General features: G+C 52.6%; 1 protein-coding gene across 1 annotated transcript in view; it reads right to left on the bottom strand.

The window, feature by feature from the left end:
- Nucleotides 1-19,325, bottom strand: part of LOC145338736 (V-type proton ATPase catalytic subunit A-like) — a 50,626-nt gene extending 31,301 nt beyond the window's left edge. The window contains exons 1-8 of the mRNA XM_080183126.1: nucleotides 19,241-19,325; nucleotides 18,535-18,663; nucleotides 17,734-17,948; nucleotides 16,569-16,706; nucleotides 15,998-16,149; nucleotides 14,940-15,102; nucleotides 14,615-14,723; nucleotides 4,586-4,708 (exon numbers count right to left, since the gene is read on the bottom strand). Of these exons, the coding sequence (XP_080039252.1) occupies nucleotides 4,586-4,708; nucleotides 14,615-14,723; nucleotides 14,940-15,102; nucleotides 15,998-16,149; nucleotides 16,569-16,706; nucleotides 17,734-17,948; nucleotides 18,535-18,663; nucleotides 19,241-19,322 (1,111 nt within the window). The 5' untranslated portion in view covers nucleotides 19,323-19,325. The remainder of the gene's footprint in view (nucleotides 1-4,585; nucleotides 4,709-14,614; nucleotides 14,724-14,939; nucleotides 15,103-15,997; nucleotides 16,150-16,568; nucleotides 16,707-17,733; nucleotides 17,949-18,534; nucleotides 18,664-19,240) is intronic.
- Between the last annotated feature and the right edge of the window lie 1,677 nt (nucleotides 19,326-21,002).

Below are 21,002 nucleotides of genomic sequence, written 5' to 3'. Positions count from 1 at the left end.
AGTGCTCCAAGTGTGGTCTAACTGAGGGATATGGAGACCAGAACTGTGCACAGTGCTCCAAGTGTGGTCTAACCGAGGGATATGGGGACCAGAACTGTGCACAGTGCTCCAAGTGTAGTCTAACTGAGGGATTATGGAGACCAGAACTGTGCACAGTGCTCCAAGTGTGGTCTAACCGAGGGATATGGAGACCAGAACTGTGCACAGTGCTCCAAGTGTGGTCTAACTGAAGGATATGGAGACCAGAACTGTGCACAGTGCCCCAAGTGTGGTCTAACCGAGGGATATGGGGAACAGAGCTGTGCACAGTGCTCCAAGTGTAATCTAACTGAGGAATATGGAGACCAGAACTGTGCACAGTGCTCCAAGAATGGTCTAACTGAGGGATATGGAGACCAGAACTGTGCACAGTGCTCCAAGTGTGGTCTAACTGAGGGATATGGAGACCAGAACTGCGCACAGTGCTCCAAGTGTGGTCTAACTGAGGGATATGGAGACCAGAAGTGCGCACAGTGCTCCAAGTGTGGTCTAACTGAGAGATATGGAGACCAGAACTGCGCACAGTGCTCCAAGTGTGGTCTAACTGAGGGATATGGAGACCAGAACTGTGCACAGTGCTCCAAGTGTGGTCTAACTGAGGGATATGGAGACCAGAACTGTGCACAGTGCTCCAAGTGTGGTCTAACTGAGGGATATGGAGACCAGAACTGCGCACAGTGCTCCAAGTGTGGACTAACTGAGGGATATGGAGACCAGAACTGTGCACAGTGCTCCAAGTGTGGTCTAACTGAGGTATATGGAGACCAGAACTGTGCACAGTGCTCCATGTGTGGTCGAACTGAGGAATATGGAGACCAGAACTGCGCACAGTGCTCCAAGTGTGGTCTAACTGAGGGATATGGAGACCAGAACTGCGCACAGTGCTCCAAGTGTAGTCTAACTGAGGGATATGGAGACCAGAACTGTGCACAGTGCTCCATGTATAGTCTAACTGAGGGATATGGAGACCAGAACTGTGCACAGTGCTCCAAGTGTAGTCTAACTGAGGGATATGGAGACCAGAACTGTGCACAGTGCTCCAAGTGTGGTCTAACTGAGGAATATGGAGACCAGAACTGCGCACAGTGCCCCAAGTGTGGTCTAACTGAGGGATATCGGGACCAGAACTGTGCACAGTGCTCCATGTGTGGTCTAACTGAGGAATATGGAGATCAGAACTGTGCACAGTGCTCCAAGTGTGGTCTAACTGAGGGATATGGAGATCAGAACTGCGCACAGTGCTCCAAGTGTGGTCTAACTGAGGGATATGGAGACCAGAACTGTGCACAGTGCTCCAAGTGTGGTCTAACTGAGGGATATGGAGACCAGAACTGTGCACAGTGCTCCATCTGTGGTCTAACTGAGGAATATGGAGAGCAGAACTGTGCACAGTGCTCCAAGTGTGGTCTAACTGAGGGATATGGAGATCAGAACTGCGCACAGTGCTCCAAGTGTGGTCTAACTGAGGGATATGGAGACCAGAACTGTGCACAGTGCTCCAGATGTTGTTCCTGTCTTGTCACTGGGTCAAAATCATGGAATTCCCTCCCTTACAGCACCGTGGGTACACCTACACCTCTGGGACTGGAGTGGTTACGGGAGAGTTTGATGAGGCCTGCATCGGTGGAGCTTTACTCTGTATCTAACCCTGTGCTATACCTGTCCTGGGAGTGTTTGATGGTACTCATGATGTGGAGATGCCGGTGTTGGACTGGGGTAAACACAGTAAGAAGTCTCACAACACCAGGTTAAAATCCAACAGGTTTATTTGGTAGTAAACACCACTAGCTTTCAGAACGCTATTCCTTCATCAGTTGAATGGGAGTTCTGTTCGCAAACAGGGCATATAAAAACACAAACTCAGTTCACAGAATACTGATTAGAATGCAGGTCTTTACAGCTAATCAAGTCTTAAAGGTGCAGACAATGTGAGTGGAGATAGCATTAAGCACAGGTTAAAGAGATGTGTATGTGTATGCGTAACAATACACATCTCTTTAACCTGTGCTTAATGCTATCTCCACTCACATTGTCTGCACCTTTAAGACTTGATTAGCTGTAAAGACCCGCATTCTAATCAGTATTCTGTAAACTGTGTGAGCCTTTATATGCCCTGCTTTGATCAGAAATCCACACTCACCTGATGAAGGAACAGCGCACCAAAAGCTAGTGGTGTTTACTACGAAATAAACCTGTTGGACTTTAACCTGGTGTTGTGAGACTTCTTACAGTGTTTCATGGTGACAGAGTAGAGGGAGATTTACTCTGTATCTAACCCCGTGCTGTACCTGTCCTGGGGGTGTTTGATGGGGACAGTGTAGAGGGAGATTTACTCTGTATCTAACCCCGTGCTGTACCTGTCCTGGGAGTGTTTGACGGGGACAGTGTAGAGGGAGCTTTCTTCTGTATCTAACCCCGTGCTGTACCTGTCCTGGGAGTGTTTGATGGGGACAGTGTAGAGGGAGATTTACTCTGTATCTAACCCCGTGCTGTACCTGTCCTGGGAGTGTTTGATGGGGGACAGTGTAGAGGGAGATTTACTCTGTATCTAACCCTGTGCTGTACCTGTCCAGAGAGTGTTTGATGGGGACAGTGTAGAGGGAGATTTACCCTGTATCTAACCCCGTGCTGTACCTGTCCTGGGAATGTTTGATGGGGACAGTGTAGAGGGAGATTTTCTCTGTATCTAACCCTGTGCTGTACCTATCCTGGGAGTGTTTGATGGAGACAGTGTAGAGGGAGATTTACTCTGTATCTAACCCCATGCTGTACCTGTCCTGGGAGTGTTTGATGGGGACAGTGTAGAGGGAGATTTACTCTGTATCTAACCCTGTGCTGTACCTGTCCTGGGAGTGTTTGATGGGGACAGTGTAGAGGGAGATTTACTCTGTATCTAACCCTGTGCTGTACCTGTCCAGAGAGTGTTTGATGGGGACAGTGTAGAGGGAGATTTACCCTGTATCTAACCCCGTGCTGTACCTGTCCTGGGAATGTTTGATGGGGACAGTGTAGAGGGAGATTTTCTCTGTATCTAACCCTGTGCTGTACCTATCCTGGGAGTGTTTGATGGAGACAGTGTAGAGGGAGATTTACTCTGTATCTAACCCCATGCTGTACCTGTCCTGGGAAAGTTTGATGGGGACAGTGTAGAGGGAGATTTAGTCTGTATCTAACCCTGTGCTGTACCTGTCCTGGGAGTGTTTGATGGGGACAGTGTAGAGGGAGATTTACTCTGTATCTAACTCCGTGCTGTACCTGTCCTGGGAGTGTTTGATGGGGACAGTGTAGAGGGAGATTTACTCTGTATCTAACCCCGTGCTGTACCTGTCCTGGGAGTGTTTGATGGGGACAGTGTAGAGGGAGATTTACTCTATCTAACCCCGTGCTGTACCTGTCCTGGGAGTGTTTGATGGAGACAGTGTAGAGGGAGATTTACTCTGTATCTAACCCTGTGCTGTACCTGTCCTGGGAGTGTTTGATGGGGACAGTGTAGGGGGAGATTTACTCTGTATCTAACCCCGTGCTGTACCTGTCCTGGGAGTGTTTGATGGGGACAGTGTAGAGGGAGATTTACTCTGTATCTAACCCCGTGCTGTACCTGTCCTGGGAGTGTTTGATGGGGACAGTGTAGAGGGAGATTTACTCTGTATCTAACCCCGTGCTGTACCTGTCCTGGGAGTGTTTGATGGGGGACAGTGTAGAGGGAGATTTACTCTGTATCTAACCCTGTGCTGTACCTGTCCAGAGAGTGTTTGATGGGGACAGTGTAGAGGGAGATTTACCCTGTATCTAACCCCGTGCTGTACCTGTCCTGGGAAAGTTTGATGGGGACAGTGTAGAGGGAGATTTTCTCTGTATCTAACCCTGTGCTGTACCTATCCTGGGAGTGTTTGATGGAGACAGTGTAGAGGGAGATTTACTCTGTATCTAACCCCATGCTGTACCTGTCCTGGGAGTGTTTGATGGGGACAGTGTAGAGGGAGATTTACTCTGTATCTAACCCTGTGCTGTACCTGTCCTGGGAGTGTTTGATGGGGACAGTGTAGAGGGAGATTTACTCTGTATCTAACTCCGTGCTGTACCTGTCCTGGGAGTGTTTGATGGGGACAGTGTAGAGGGAGATTTACTCTGTATCTAACCCTGTGCTGTACCTGTCCTGGGAGTGTTTGATGGGGACAGTGTAGAGGGAGATTTACTCTGTATCTAACCCTGTGCTGTACCTGTCCTGGGAGTGTTTGATGGGGACAGTGTAGAGGGAGATTTACTCTGTATCTAACCCCGTGCTGTACCTGTCCTGGGAGTGTTTGATGGAGACAGTGTAGAGGGAGATTTACTCTGTATCTAACCCCGTGCTGTACCTGTCCTGGGAGTGTTTGACGGGGACAGTGTAGAGGGAGATTTACTCTGTATCTAACCCCGTGCTGTACCTGTCCTGGGAGTGTTTGATGGGGACAGTGTAGAGGGAGATTTACTCTGTATCTAGCCCTGGGTTGTGCCTGTCCTGGGAGTGTTTGGGTGTGCATTGCAGTGAGGGATAATCACTCACCAGCGGGCATTTCTGCCAGGCGACCTGAGATTTCCCTAAGAGCTTCTGCCCAGCGGGAAGTTGAGTCAGCCATCATGCTAACATTGTAACCCATATCCCGGAAATACTCGGAGAGTGTGATCCCTGTGGAGACACAGGAGAGAATTTGTCAGGGTGCAAATATACCAGGAAGTGCTTCCTCAGAGACAGAGGGAAGGTCAGGGGATGGGTCAGCAAAGGTCAAAGGTCAAAGTGGGTGTAGGTCAGTGAGTGGGAGAAGGTCAGTGGGCACGGTAGGCAAAGATCAGAGGCTGATGTACAAGAAGGTCAGGAAGCGAGCCTGGAGAATGTCAGACGGCAAGGACGGAGAAGGTCAGAGAGCGAGCCTGGAGAATGTCAGAGGGCAAGGACGGAGAAGGTCAGAGAGTGAGCCTGGAGAATGTCAGAGGGCAAGGACGGAGAAGGTCAGAGAGCGAGTCTGGAGAATGTCAGTGGGCAAGGACGGAGAAGGTCAGAGAGTGAGTCTGGAGAATGTCAATGGGCAAGGACGGAGAAGGTCAGAGGGCGAGCCTGGAGAATGTCAGAGGGCAAGGACGGAGAAGGTCAGGGAGCGAGTCTGGAGAATGTCAGTGAGCAAGGACGGAGAATGTCAGATAGCGAGTCTGGAGAATGTCAGAGGGCAAGGACGGAGAAAGTCAGAGAGCGAGTCTGGAGAATGTCAGTGGGCAAGGACGGAGAAGGTCAGAGAGCGAGCCTGGAGAATGTCAGTGGGCAAGGACAGAGAAGGTCAGAGGGCGAGCCTGGAGAATGTCAGAGGGCAAGGACGGAGAAGGTCAGGGAGCGAGTCTGGAGAATGTCAGAGGGCAAGGACAGAGAAGGTCAGGGAGCGAGCCTGGAGAATGTCAGTGGGCAAGGACGGAGAATGTCAGAGAGTGAGTCTGGAGAATGTCAGTGAGCAAGGACGGAGAATGTCAGATAGCGAGTCTGGAGAATGTCAGAGGGCAAGGACGGAGAAGAGAGGTGATTGCAGAGCCACTGGCTCTGATCTTCAGGTCGTCGTTGGTCTCTGGTATAGTACCGGAAGATTGGAGGACAGCGAATGTTGTCCCATTGTTTAAGAAGGGGAACAGAGACTTCCCTGGGAATTATAGACCAGTGAGTCTTACTTCTGTAGTGGGCAAGGTTTTAGAAAGAATTATTAGGGATAGGATTTATAGTTATTTGGAGAGTAATGAATTGATTAGAGATAGTCAGCATGGTTTTGTAGCGGGAAGGTCGTGCCTTACTAACCTTATTGAGTTCTTTGAGAAGGTGACCAAAGAGGTGGATAGGGGTAAGGCAGTTGACGTGGTATATATGGATTTTAGTAAGGCGTTTGATAAGGTTCACCATGGTATGCTTCTGCAGAAAATGCAGATGTATGGGATTGGTGGTAATTTAGGTACTTGGATCAGGAATTGGTTAGCGGATAGGAGACAGAGGGTGGTGGTTGATGGTAATTATTCATCATGGAGTTCGGTTACGAGTGGTGTGCCTCAGGGATCTGTTTTGGGGCCACTGTTGTTTGTAATCTTTATTAATGATCTGGATGAGGGTATAGTTGGGTGGATTAGTAAGTTTGCTGATGACACCAAAGTCGGAGGTGTGGTAGATTGTGAGGAAGGGTGTCGAAGTTTGCAGGGTGACTTGGACAGGTTGCAGAGCTGGGCTGCGAGGTGGCGGATGGAGTTTAATGCGGAGAAGTGTGAGGTAATCCATTTCGGTAGGAATAACAGATGTGTTGAGTATAGGGCTAACAGGAGGACTTTGAATAGAGTGGAGGAGCAGAGGGATCTAGGTGTATGTGTACATAGATCCCTGAAAGTTGGGAATCAAGTAGATGAGGTTGTTAAGAAGGCGTACGGTGTCTTGGCGTTTATTGGTAGGGGGATTGAATTTAGGAGTCGCAGCGTCATGTTGCAACTGTACACAACTCTGGTGCGGCCGCACTTGGAGTACTGTGTGCAGTTCTGGTCCCCACATTACAGGAAAGATGTGGAGGCTTTGGAGAGGGTGCAGAGGAGGTTTACCAGGATGTTGCCTGGTATGCAGGGGAGGTCCTATGAGGAGAGGCTGAGGGATTTGGGGTTGTTTTCACTGGAAAGAAGGCGGCTAAGAGGGGATCTTATAGAAACATATAAGATGATTAGAGGTTTAGATAGGGTGGATGGTGATAGCCTGTTTCCTCGGATGGAGAAAGCTAGCACGAGGGGGCATTGCTTTAAATTAAGGGGGGGTAGTTATAGGACGGATGTCAGGGGCAGGTTCTTTACCCAGAGAGTGGTGAGGGACTGGAATGCCCTGCCTGCTGCAGTTGTAAATGCGCCTAGTTTGGGGGCATTTAAGAGATTGGTGGATAGGTTTATGGACGAAAAGGGATTGGTTTAGATTAGTGGGTCAATGTTTTTTTTAAAAAATAAGACTGGTCGGCGCAACATTGTGGGCCGAAGGGCCTGTTCCGCGCTGTAATGTTCTATGTTCTATGTTTTTTTTTAAGGTCAGAAAGCGAGCCTGGAGAATGTCAGTGGGCAAGGACAGAGAAGGTCAGAGGGCGAGCCTGGAGAATGTCAGTGGGCAGGGACGGAGAATGTCAGAGAGCGAGTCTGGAGAATGTCAGAGGGCAAGGACAGAGAAGGTCAGAGAGCGAGCCTGGAGAATGTCAGTGGGCAAGGACGGAGAAGGTCAGAGAGCGAGCCTGGAGAATGTCAGTGGGCAAGGACAGAGAAGGTCAGAGGGCGAGCCTGGAGAATGTCAATGGGCAAGGAAGGAGAAGGTCAGAGAGCGAGCCTGGAGAATGTCGGTGGGCAAGGACAGAGAAGGTCAGAGGGCGAGCCTGGAGAATGTCAGTGGGCAAGGACGGAGAAGGTCAGAGAGCGAGTCTGGAGAATGTCAGTGGGCAAGGACGGAGAAGGTCAGAGAGCGAGTCTGGAGAATATCAGAGGGCAAGGACGGAGAAGGTCAGAGAGCGAGCCTGGAGAATGTCAGAGGGCAAGGACAGAGAATGTCAGAGAGTGAGTCTGGAGAATGTCAGTGAGCAAGGACGGAGAATGTCAGATAGCGAGTCTGGAGAATGTCAGAGGGCAAGGACGGAGAAGAGAGGTGATTGCAGAGCCACTGGCTCTGATCTTCAGGTCGTCGTTGGTCTCTGGTATAGTACCGGAAGATTGGAGGACAGCGAATGTTGTCCCATTGTTTAAGAAGGGGAACAGAGACTTCCCTGGGAATTATAGACCAGTGAGTCTTACTTCTGTAGTGGGCAAGGTTTTAGAAAGAATTATTAGGGATAGGATTTATAGTTATTTGGAGAGTAATGAATTGATTAGAGATAGTCAGCATGGTTTTGTAGCGGGAAGGTCGTGCCTTACTAACCTTATTGAGTTCTTTGAGAAGGTGACCAAAGAGGTGGATAGGGGTAAGGCAGTTGACGTGGTATATATGGATTTTAGTAAGGCGTTTGATAAGGTTCACCATGGTATGCTTCTGCAGAAAATGCAGATGTATGGGATTGGTGGTAATTTAGGTACTTGGATCAGGAATTGGTTAGCGGATAGGAGACAGAGGGTGGTGGTTGATGGTAATTATTCATCATGGAGTTCGGTTACGAGTGGTGTGCCTCAGGGATCTGTTTTGGGGCCACTGTTGTTTGTAATCTTTATTAATGATCTGGATGAGGGTATAGTTGGGTGGATTAGTAAGTTTGCTGATGACACCAAAGTCGGAGGTGTGGTAGATTGTGAGGAAGGGTGTCGAAGTTTGCAGGGTGACTTGGACAGGTTGCAGAGCTGGGCCGCGAGGTGGCGGATGGAGTTTAATGCGGAGAAGTGTGAGGTAATCCATTTCGGTAGGAATAACAGATGTGTTGAGTATAGGGCTAACAGGAGGACTTTGAATAGAGTGGAGGAGCAGAGGGATCTAGGTGTATGTGTACATAGATCCCTGAAAGTTGGGAATCAAGTAGATGAGGTTGTTAAGAAGGCGTACGGTGTCTTGGCGTTTATTGGTAGGGGGATTGAATTTAGGAGTCGCAGCGTCATGTTGCAACTGTACACAACTCTGGTGCGGCCGCACTTGGAGTACTGTGTGCAGTTCTGGTCCCCACATTACAGGAAAGATGTGGAGGCTTTGGAGAGGGTGCAGAGGAGGTTTACCAGGATGTTGCCTGGTATGCAGGGGAGGTCCTATGAGGAGAGGCTGAGGGATTTGGGGTTGTTTTCACTGGAAAGAAGGCGGCTAAGAGGGGATCTTATAGAAACATATAAGATGATTAGAGGTTTAGATAGGGTGGATGGTGATAGCCTGTTTCCTCGGATGGAGAAAGCTAGCACGAGGGGGCATTGCTTTAAATTAAGGGGGGGTAGTTATAGGACGGATGTCAGGGGCAGGTTCTTTACCCAGAGGGTGGTGAGGGACTGGAATGCCCTGCCTGCTGCAGTTGTAAATGCGCCTAGTTTGGGGGCATTTAAGAGATTGGTGGATAGGTTTATGGACGAAAAGGGATTGGTTTAGATTAGTGGGTCAATGTTTTTTTTAAAAAATAAGACTGGTCGGCGCAACATTGTGGGCCGAAGGACCTGTTCCGCGCTGTAATGTTCTATGTTCTATGTTTTTTTTTAAGGTCAGAAAGCGAGCCTGGAGAATGTCAGTGGGCAAGGACAGAGAAGGTCAGAGGGCGAGCCTGGAGAATGTCAGTGGGCAGGGACGGAGAATGTCAGAGAGCGAGTCTGGAGAATGTCAGAGGGCAAGGACAGAGAAGGTCAGAGGGCGAGCCTGGAGAATGTCAATGGGCAAGGAAGGAGAAGGTCAGAGAGCGAGCCTGGAGAATGTCGGTGGGCAAGGACAGAGAAGGTCAGAGGGCGAGCCTGGAGAATGTCAGTGGGCAAGGACGGAGAAGGTCAGAGAGCGAGTCTGGAGAATGTCAGTGGGCAAGGACGGAGAAGGTCAGAGAGCGAGTCTGGAGAATATCAGAGGGCAAGGACGGAGAAGGTCAGAGAGCGAGCCTGGAGAATGTCAGAGGGCAAGGACAGAGAACGTCAGAGAGCGAGCCTGGAGAATGTCAGAGGGCAAGGACGGAGAAGGTCAGAGAGCGAGCCTGGAGAATGTCAGAGGGCAAGGACGGAGAATGTCAGAGAGTGAGTCTGGAGAATGTCAGTGGGCAAGGACGGAGAATGTCAGAGAGTGAGTCTGGAGAATGTCAGAGGGCAAGGACGGAGAAGGTCAGAGAGTGAGCCTGGAGAATGTCAGAGGGCAAGGACGGAGAAGGTCAGGGAGCAAGTCTGGAGAATGTCAGAGGGCAAGGACGGAGAAGGTCAGAGAGCGAGTCTGGAGAATGTCAGAGGGCAAGGACGTAGAAGGTCAGAGAGTGAGCCTGGAGAATGTCAGTGGGCAAGGATGGAGAATGTCAGAGAGTGAGTCTGGAGAATGTCAGTGGGCAAGGACAGAGAATGTCAGAGAGTGAGTCTGGAGAATGTCAGAAGGCAAGGACGGAGAAGGTCAGAGAGCGAGCCTGGAAAATGTCAGTGGGCAAGGACGGAGAAGGTCAGAGAGCGATTCTGGAGAATGTCAGAGGGCAAGGACGGAGAAGGTCAGAGAGTGAGCCTGGAGAATGTCAGTGGGCAAGGACAGAGAAGGTCAGAGAGCGAGCCTGGAGAATGTCAGTGGGCAAGGACAGAGAAGGTCAGAGGGCGAGCCTAGAGAATGTCAGAGGGCAAGGACGGAGGTCAGAGAGCGAGCCTGGAGAATGTCAGTGGGCAAGGACAGAGAAGGTCAGAGAGTGAGCCTGGAGAATGTCAGAGGGCAGGGACAGAGAAGGTCAGAGAGCGAGCCTGGAGAATGTCAGTGGGCAAGGACGGAGAAGGTCAGAGGGCGAGCCTGGAGAATGTCAGTGGGCAAGGACGGAGAAGGTCAGAGAGTGAGTCTGGAGAATGTCAATGGGCAAGGACGGAGAAGGTCAGAGGGCGAGCCTGGAGAATGTCAGAGGGCAAGGACGGAGAAGGTCAGAGGGCGAGTCTGGAGAATGTCACAGAGCAAGGACGGAGAAGGTCAGAGAGTGACTCTGGAGAATGTCAGAGGGCAAGGACGGAGAAGGTCAGAGAGCGAGCCTGGAGAATGTCAGTGGGCAAGGACGGAGAAAGTCAGAGAGCGAGTCTGGAGAATGTCAGTGGGCAAGGACGGAGAAGGTCAGAGAGCGAGCCTGGAGAAGGTCAGTGGGCAAGGACAGAGAAGGTCAGAGGGCGAGCCTGGAGAATGTCAGAGGGCAAGGACGGAGAAGGTCAGGGAGCGAGTCTGGAGAATGTCAGAGGGCAAGGACAGAGAAGGTCAGGGAGCGAGCCTGGAGAATGTCAGTGGGCAAGGACGGAGAATGTCAGAGAGTGAGTCTGGAGAATGTCAGTGAGCAAGGACGGAGAATGTCAGATAGCGAGTCTGGAGAATGTCAGAGGGCAAGGACGGAGAAGAGAGGTGATTGCAGAGCCACTGGCTCTGATCTTCAGGTCGTCGTTGGTCTCTGGTATAGTACCGGAAGATTGGAGGACAGCGAATGTTGTCCCATTGTTTAAGAAGGGGAACAGAGACTTCCCTGGGAATTATAGACCAGTGAGTCTTACTTCTGTAGTGGGCAAGGTTTTAGAAAGAATTATTAGGGATAGGATTTATAGTTATTTGGAGAGTAATGAATTGATTAGAGATAGTCAGCATGGTTTTGTAGCGGGAAGGTCGTGCCTTACTAACCTTATTGAGTTCTTTGAGAAGGTGACCAAAGAGGTGGATAGGGGTAAGGCAGTTGACGTGGTATATATGGATTTTAGTAAGGCGTTTGATAAGGTTCACCATGGTAGGCTTCTGCAGAAAATGCAGATGTATGGGATTGGTGGTAATTTAGGTACTTGGATCAGGAATTGGTTAGCGGATAGGAGACAGAGGGTGGTGGTTGATGGTAATTATTCATCATGGAGTTCGGTTACGAGTGGTGTGCCTCAGGGATCTGTTTTGGGGCCACTGTTGTTTGTAATCTTTATTAATGATCTGGATGAGGGTATAGTTGGGTGGATTAGTAAGTTTGCTGATGACACCAAAGTCGGAGGTGTGGTAGATTGTGAGGAAGGGTGTCGAAGTTTGCAGGGTGACTTGGACAGGTTGCAGAGCTGGGCCGCGAGGTGGCGGATGGAGTTTAATGCGGAGAAGTGTGAGGTAATCCATTTCGGTAGGAATAACAGATGTGTTGAGTATAGGGCTAACAGGAGGACTTTGAATAGAGTGGAGGAGCAGAGGGATCTAGGTGTATGTGTACATAGATCCCTGAAAGTTGGGAATCAAGTAGATGAGGTTGTTAAGAAGGCGTACGGTGTCTTGGCGTTTATTGGTAGGGGGATTGAATTTAGGAGTCGCAGCGTCATGTTGCAACTGTACACAACTCTGGTGCGGCCGCACTTGGAGTACTGTGTGCAGTTCTGGTCCCCACATTACAGGAAAGATGTGGAGGCTTTGGAGAGGGTGCAGAGGAGGTTTACCAGGATGTTGCCTGGTATGCAGGGGAGGTCCTATGAGGAGAGACTGAGGGATTTGGGGTTGTTTTCACTGGAAAGAAGGCGGCTAAGAGGGGATCTTATAGAAACATATAAGATGATTAGAGGTTTAGATAGGGTGGATGGTGATAGCCTGTTTCCTCGGATGGAGAAAGCTAGCACGAGGGGGCATTGCTTTAAATTAAGGGGGGGTAGTTATAGGACGGATGTCAGGGGCAGGTTCTTTACCCAGAGGGTGGTGAGGGACTGGAATGCCCTGCCTGCTGCAGTTGTAAATGCGCCTAGTTTGGGGGCGTTTAAGAGATTGGTGGATAGGTTTATGGACGAAAAGGGATTGGTTTAGATTAGTGGGTCAATGTTTTTTTTAAAAAATAAGACTGGTCGGCGCAACATTGTGGGCCGAAGGGCCTGTTCCGCGCTGTAATGTTCTATGTTCTATGTTTTTTTTTAAGGTCAGAAAGCGAGCCTGGAGAATGTCAGTGGGCAAGGACAGAGAAGGTCAGAGGGCGAGCCTGGAGAATGTCACTGGGCAAGGACGGAGAATGTCAGAGAGCGAGTCTGGAGAATGTCAGAGGGCAAGGACAGAGAAGGTCAGAGAGCGAGCCTGGAGAATGTCAGTGGGCAAGTACGGAGAAGGTCAGAGAGCGAGCCTGGAGAATGTCAGTGGGCAAGGACGGAGAAGGTCAGAGGGCGAGCCTGGAGAATGTCAATGGGCAAGGAAGGAGAAGGTCAGAGAGCGAGCCTGGAGAATGTCAGTGGGCAAGGACAGAGAAGGTCAGAGGGCGAGCCTGGAGAATGTCAGTGGGCAAGGATGGAGAAGGTCAGAGAGCGAGTCTGGAGAATGTCAGTGGGCAAGGACGGAGAAGGTCAGAGAGCGAGTCTGGAGAATATCAGAGGGCAAGGACGGAGAAGGTCAGAGAGCGAGCCTGGAGAATGTCAGAGGGCAAGGACAGAGAACGTCAGAGAGCGAGCCTGGAGAATGTCAGAGGGCAAGGACGGAGAAGGTCAGAGAGCGAGCCTGGAGAATGTCAGTGGGCAAGGACGGAGAAGGTCAGAGAGCGAGCCTGGAGAATGTCAGTGGGCAAGGACAGAGAAGGTCAGAGGGCGAGCCTGGAGAATGTCAATGGGCAAGGAAGGAGAAGGTCAGAGAGCGAGCCTGGAGAATGTCAGTGGGCAAGGACAGAGAAGGTCAGAGGGCGAGTCTGGAGAATGTCAGTGGGCAAGGACGGAGAAGGTCAGAGAGCGAGTCTGGAGAATATCAGAGGGCAAGGACGGAGAAGGTCAGAGAGCGAGCCTGGAGAATGTCAGAGGGCAAGGACAGAGAACGTCAGAGAGCGAGCCTGGAGAATGTCAGAGGGCAAGGACGGAGAAGGTCAGAGAGCGAGCCTGGAGAATGTCAGAGGGCAAAGACGGAGAATGTCAGAGAGTGAGTCTGGAGAATGTCAGTGGGCAAGGACAGAGAATGTCAGAGAGCGAGTCTGGAGAATGTCAGAAGGCAAGGACGGAGAAGGTCAGAAAGCGAGCCTGGAAAATGTCAGTGGGCAAGGACGGAGAAGGTCAGAGAGCGATTCTGGAGAATGTCAGAGGGCAAGGACGGAGGTCAGAGAGTGAGCCTGGAGAATGTCAGTGGGCAAGGACGGAGAAGGTCAGAGAGTGAGCCTGGAGAATGTCAGTGGGCAAGGACAGAGAAGGTCAGAGGGCGAGCCTAGAGAATGTCAGAGGGCAAGGACGGAGGTCAGAGAGCGAGCCTGGAGAATGTCAGTGGGCAAGGACAGAGAAAGTCAGAGAGTGAGCCTGGAGAATGTCAGTGGGCAGGGACAGAGAAGGTGAGAGAGCGAGCCTGGAGAATGTCAGTGGGCAAGGACGGAGAAGGTCAGAGGGCGAGCCTGGAGAATGTCAGAGGGCAAGGATGGAGAAGGTCAGAGAGCGAGCCTGGAGAATGTCAATGGGCAAGGACGGAGAAGGTCAGAGAGTGAGTCTGGAGAATGTCAATGGGCAAGGATGGAGAAGGTCAGAGAGCGAGCCTGGAGAATGTCAGTGGGCAAGGACGGAGAATGTCAGAGAGCGAGTCTGGAGAATGTCAGTGGGCAAGGACAGAGAAGGTCAGAGAGTGAGCCTGGAGAATGTCAGAGGGCAAGGTCGGAGAAGGTCAGAGAGCGAGCCTGGAGAATGTCAATGGGCAAGGACGGAGAAGGTCAGAGGCCGAGGCAGTTGCAGGACAGAGGCCAAAGCAGAAGACCATCAGAGGGCAATGGGAGTGAAAGTCAGAGGGCGAAGGGGCAAAAAGGTCTGAGGACAAAGTCAAAGAAATACAGAGGGAAAAGGGTGAGAATGTCAGGGATGGTGTGGCAGGGTCATGGGGGTGACGTGGTGAGAAGGTCGGAGGGTGAGGTGGCTAAGGTTGGTAAGGGACATGGGATTAGAGGGTGAGTTGGATAGCGGTCAGAGATGGTGGGCTCAGAAGGTCAGAGTCGAGCAGATGGGCACTCACCAGTGTAGATTGAGGCCTCCCGTGCTGCCACTGGCATGTTGGAGGTATTGGCCACCAGGGCGGTTCTCTTCATGATGCTCTCCATCTTCCCATCGACCTCCATCGTCAGCTGGAGAGAAGGAAGTGTTACCATGGATACGGGGCGGGGACGGGGTACAGCCAGGGAACGCCCTCCACATTCCCTCCTTCAAACCATCCCACCCCTCACTGCTCCTCCCTGAACCTCAATCCCTATATCAATACCCCCACCCCCACCCCCCCCAAGTCCCTGGCTAGAGACTCCCACATCCCTCCCTCCAGCCCTTGCCACCGCGCGCCTCATTACCTCAGGGAAGTCCCTCAGCACCTCCGCCATTTCATTGCCTCTCTCTCCACATCCCACGTAGACAATGAGGTCGCTGTTGGAGAATTTGGACAGGGACTGGGAGATGACCGTTTTACCGCAGCCGAACGCCCCGGGAATGGCCGTTGTTCCTCCCAGAACGCACCTGGATTGTTGGGAGGGAGTGGCGGAAAGAGGCAAGCGGGTGACAGGTTGGTAAACAGACATCAACAGGCTCAATTTAGCTTAACCGGGCCACGTCAGGGTTAAATGAGGGCGGCACGGTAGCACAGTGGTTAGCACTGCTGCTTCACAGCTCCAGGGTCCTGGGTTCGATTCCTGGCTCGGGTCACTGTCTGTGTGGAGTTTGTACATTCTCCTCGTGTCTGTGTGGGTTTCCTCTCACAGTCCAAAGATGTGTGGGTTAGGTTGATTGGCCATGCTAAGAAATTGCCCCTTAGTGTCCAGGGATGTGTAGGTTAGAGGGATTATTGGGTATAATGTGTAGGGATATGGGGGTGGGGCCTGGGTGGGACTGTGTACGGTGCAGACTCGATGGGCCGAAGGGCCTCTTTCTGCACTGTAGGCTTCTAGGATTCTATGATGAGGTTGGGAGGGTGCTATTCGAGATGTGGAGGATGAGAGGTTAAAACAGTTTTGTCAATCGGGGCGTCATGGGGTGAACGTGGGTCAAATAAGGTCACCCAAGGTCAGAGGGCAAGATTGCACATTCAATAAATAGTCGGGGGAGGGGGGTTGGGGGGAGTGCGAGGAGTCTCATTGTCGGGAGGGGGGGAGAGTTAGGAGTTCCACAGTCTGGGGGTGAGGGTCTCACAGTCTGGGGGTGAGGGGGTCTCACAGTCTGGTGGTGAAGGGTCCCACAGTCTGGTGGTGAGGGGGTCTCACAGTCTGGGTGTGAAGGGGGTCTCACAGTCTGGGTGTGAGGGGGGTCTCACAGTCTGGGGGTGAGGGGGGTGGGTGATGATAGATTATGAAGCAGAGAGTGAGACTCACAGTGAGAGGGAGAGACGCGGTTAGATATCGCACTCGTTGCCACTCACGGGAAAAGGGCGTCCAGCACCCGCTGCCCCGTCAGCAGGGGGTGATTACAGGGCAACTTCTCGGAGACCGGTCTGATCTGACGCACCGGCCACACTTGTACCATGGTCAGCTGGTCTTTCACCCCTTCAAAATCCAGCTCCATCAGCACATCCTGAGAGAGGGAGAGAGAAAGAGCGACAATGTAACCCCGCGCCAGGCACCGTGCTCCCCGCGCCAGGCACCGTGCTCCCCGCGCCAGGCACCGTGCTCCCCGCGCCAGGCACCGTGCTCCCCGTGCCAGGCACCGTGCTCCCCGTGCCAGGCACCGTGCTCCCCGCGCCAGGCACCGTGCTCCCCGCGCCAGGCACCGTGCTCCCTGCACCGCGCTCCCCGTGCCATGCTCCCCACGCCATGCTCCCCGCACTCCCCGTGCCATGCTCCCCATGCCATGGTCCCTGTGCCGTGCCGTGTTCCCCGTGCCAGGCGCCACCTTCCCGTGCCGGTCAGTCACGCTCCCCGCGCCGGACATTGTGCTCTCCAGGCCAGTCAGTCACACCATTCTCACTGCTCAGGGATCGCAGTTATACTCACCGTCACATCATAGTGCCCGGGGGGTGCAATGAAGGTGACTGTCCCCTTGCTCTTGGGGGGAATCAGGATCTTGTGTTTGATCAGGGAGTTCTCAAAAACCGAGGCATAAACATCTCCGCCAGTGACGTGACTCCCTACCTGAGGGGAGACAGGAGGGTACCGTCAATGTCGGGGCACACTTCCACGCCTGCCACAATTGCCCCATTCCCCCTCCGCGCCACCACACTCGGCCCATCCCCCTCCCCACCTGCCACACTCACCTCGTCCAGGCCTCTACCTGAGTCTGCCAAACTCACTCCATTTCCCTCCAAATCTGTCACACTCACTATCTGCAGCTCTCACACTCTCTCCATCTCTCCCTCCAAACCTGTCACATTCACTCTATCCGCATCTCTCATTCATTCCACCTCTCCCTCCAATCCTGTCACACTCACTTTATCCGAGTCACACTCTCTCCAATCCTCCCTCCAAATCTCCCATTCGCCCCCTCGCTATCTGAGTCTGTCACACTGACTCCATTTCTCCCTCGGGACCGCGTTACCTTCGCTCCATCTCGCCGTCCAACTCTGTCTCACACTCTCTTCATCTCTTCCTATGACTCTGATACACGCTCCACATCTCTCTCCAACTGTTTCACCCTCTCTCCATCTGGCCCTTTCACACTTTGTCCATCTCTCCTTCAGACTGTCACAGACTCTCCATCTCTCTGACCCATTCACACTCTCCAGCTCTCCCTCCAATTCTGTCACGGACTCTCAATCTCTGCCATTCTTATCCACCTCTTTTCTGTCTCCACCACTGACTCTCCCTCTCTCTGACTGTCCATTAGGTTCCATCAGACTTCTCCAACTCCCTATCTCTCTGTCTCTCACTCCCTTCCATCCTTCTTCTCCCACTCTCCCTCCCTCCATTCGCCCCCATCCTCTGTCATTCACACCTGCCTGCCCCTCACCCCTTTCCTCCATCTTTTTCTCTTTCATTCCCTTTCCCTCCCCCTCTACTTCCCTTCCTGCCTCTTACTCTCTACCTCTATCTCTCTCCCTCTCTCACTCCCTCTTTTTCCTCCCTCCATTTCTCTTTATCTCTTTCCTCTCCCCTCTCTCTCCACCTCTGCCTCAATTCCTCACTCTCTCCCACTCCCACACACCTCACCCCCATTCCTTACCCTGATATTTGGCTCTGGGGTGAACTCCCACTTGGTGTGGGTGGGCAGCGGGCTGACGTTGACCCCCCGTGGGATGTAGATGCTCTCAGTCATCTGCCAGATGTCAAAGAGGGGCCGCTGGATCCCGTCAAAGATGGAGCCCATGATCCCTGGACCCAGCTCCACAGAGAGGGGCTTCTCTGTCCGCAGGACCGGATCTCCGACCGACACGCCAGCTGTGACTATCTGCTCAGGACACCAACATGGCTGAGACCCAGGCTCCCGGCCTACCCGCGATGCCCAGTCTCCCGGCCTACCCGCGAGGCCCAGGCTCCCGGCCTACCCGCGAGGCCCAGGCTCCCGGCCTACCCGCGAGGCCCAGTCTCCCGGCCTATCCGCGAGGCCCAGGCTCCCGGCCTACCCGCGAAGCCCAGGCTCTCGGCCTACCTGCGAGGCCCAAGTTCCCGGCCTACCCGCGAGGCCCAGGCTCTCGGCCAACCTGCGAGGCCCAAGTTCCCGGCCTACCCGCGAGGCCCAGGCTCTCGGCCTACCTGCGAGGCCCAAGTTCCCGGTCTACCCGCGAGGCCCAGGCTCCCGGCCTACCTGCGAGGCCCAGGCTCTCGGCCTACCTGCGAGGCCCAAGTTCCTGGCCGACCCGCGAGGCCCAGGCTCCCGGTCTACCTGCGAGGCCCAGGCTCCCGGCCTACCCGCGAGGACCACGCTCCCGGCCTACTAATGAGGCCTTAACTCAGGTAGCCCGCACAATGGGCCAAACTCCACCTGCACCCCTCTACTGCCCCGGAGAGTGTTGGCAAAGGATACAAGTCTCCTCATAAACTTGGACTGTCGCCATCTCACCATCCAGGCGGATAATCTCACCCACCAGCTCACTGTGGCCAACTCGCACCAACTCATACATAGCAGCACCGGACATATTGGATGCCAGGACAACTGCGGAGGGAAAGAGACAGATAGCCAGAGGAAATTATAACACATGTTTCTCAGTCCCTGTACGCTGACTGGTGTATCTCAGTCCCTCTCTCTCAGGGAGATATCTGTACGCTGACTGGGGTATCTCAGTCCCTCTCTCTCAGGGAGATATCTGCACACTGACTGGTGTCTCTCAGTCCCTCTCTCTCAGGGAGATATCTGTACACTGACTGGTGTCTCTCAGTCCCTCTCTCTCAGGGAGATATCTGTACACTGACTGGTGTCTCTCAGTCCCTCTCTCTCAGGGAGATATCTGTACACTGACTGGTGTCTCTCAGTCCCTCTCTCTCAGGGAGATATCTGTACACTGACTGGTATCTCTCAATCCCTCTCTCTCAGGGAGATATCTGTACACTGACTGGTGTCTCTCAGTCCCTCTCTCTCAGGGAGATATCTGTACACTGACTGGTGTCTCTCAGTCCCTCTCTCTCAGGGAGATATCTGCACACTGACTGGTGTCTCTCAGTCTCTCTCTCTCAGGGAGATATCTGTACACTGGTGTCTCTCTGAGTCTCCTCTCTCTTGGAGTGTCTCTCACCTGGACCCGAGACTCCGTGAACATATCCAAACATGCTCTCTCGATCCTCGTCGCGAACCTTTGGCAGCTTCTCGAAATCCATGCTGGAAGTTAGTGCTTGGTCGTTGCGATGCATGAGAGATAACAGGAAAAGACAGCGTGACGGGGAGAGAAAGAGCTGTGAGCTTGACATGGGATAATCAAGCCTTAGACTGAATGAGACAACCTGAAACCCCACTGGGTCCCCGAATATCACAGTGAAACAGCAGCAAGAGGAGGCCAATCTGTCCCTCAACTCTGCTCACCCTATCTTGGTAACCTCCTCCAGCCCCCACAACCCTCCCTATCTCTGTAACCTCCTGCAGTCCCTACAATCCTCCCTATCTATAAAACATTTTCCAGTCCCCACAGCTCTCCCAATCTCTGAACCTCCCCAGTCATTATGACCCTCCCTACCTCTGTAACCTCCCCAGTCACTATGACCCTCCCTACCTCTGTAACCTCCCCTGTCATTATGACCCTCCCTACCTCTGTAACCTCCCCAGTCACTATGACCCTCCCTACCTCTGTAACCTCCCCAGTCACTATGACCCTCCCTATCTCTGTAACTTCCTCCAACCACGACAACACTCTCTACCTCTGTAACCTCCTCGAGGGTCTACAACCCTCCCTATCTCTGTAATCTCCTCTCGCCCCTAAAATCCTCCCTAGCACTATACCCGTCCCAATCACAATAACCCACTCCATCTCTGTAACCTCCCCTGTCACTACAATCCTCCCTATCTCTGTAACCTCCCCAGTCATCCAATCCTCCTTTATTGCTGAAACCTCCTCCAGGCGCTACAACCCTACCAATCTCTAAACTCCCCATTCACTGCAAAGATCCCTATTTCTATACCCTCCTCCAGCCTCTATAACCACCCCATCTCTGTATCCTCCTCCAGCTCCTACAACCCTCCCTATCTCTGTAATCTCCTCCAGCCCCTACAGCCCTCCCTATCTCTGTAACCGCCTCCAGTCCCTACAACCCTCCCTATCTCTGTAACCTCCTCCAGCCCTTACAACCCTCCCTGTCTCTGTAACCTCCTCCAGCCCCATCAACCCTCCCTATCTCTGTAACCTCCTCCAGTCCCTACAACCCTCCCTATCTCTGTAACCTCCTCCAGTCCTTACAACCTTCCCTGTCTCTGTAACCTACTGCAGCCCCTACAACCTTCCCTGTCTCTGTAACCTCCTCCAGCCTCTACAGCCCTCCCTATCTCTGTAACCTCCTCCAGCCCCTACAACCCTCCCTATCTCTGTAACCTCCTCCAGCCCCTACAACACTCCCTATCTCAGTAATGTCCTCCAGCCTCTACAAACCCTTCCTATCTCCTTAACCTGTTCCAGCCCCTACAACCCTCCCTGTCTCTGTAACCTCCTCCAGCCTCTACAAACCTCCTGAGTTCTGTAACCTCCATCATCTCCTCCAACACTCACTATCTCTGTAACCACCTCCAGACTGTAAAACCCTCCCCATCTCTGTAACCTTCTGCAGCTCTTATGACCCTTCCTATCTCTGTAACCTCCTCTGCCCCTACAACACTCCCTACAGCCCCTACAACCGTCTCTATCTCTGTAACCTCCTCCAGCCCCTACAACCCTCCCTATCTCTGTAACCTCCTCTGCCCCTACAACCCTCCCTATCTCTGTAACCTCCTCCAGCCCCTACAACCCTCCCTATCTCTGTAACCTTCTCCAGCCCCTACAACACTCCCTATCTCTGTAACCTCCTCTGCCCCTT

This window comes from Carcharhinus amblyrhynchos, unplaced genomic scaffold (assembly GCF_965287045.1).
Source record: "Carcharhinus amblyrhynchos unplaced genomic scaffold, sCarAmb.v2.hapA chromosome_157, whole genome shotgun sequence".
Lineage (NCBI taxonomy): Eukaryota > Metazoa > Chordata > Chondrichthyes > Carcharhiniformes > Carcharhinidae > Carcharhinus > Carcharhinus amblyrhynchos.
The sequence above is the reverse complement of the archived record's forward strand: the minus strand, read 5'-3'. Positions and strand labels throughout refer to the sequence as shown.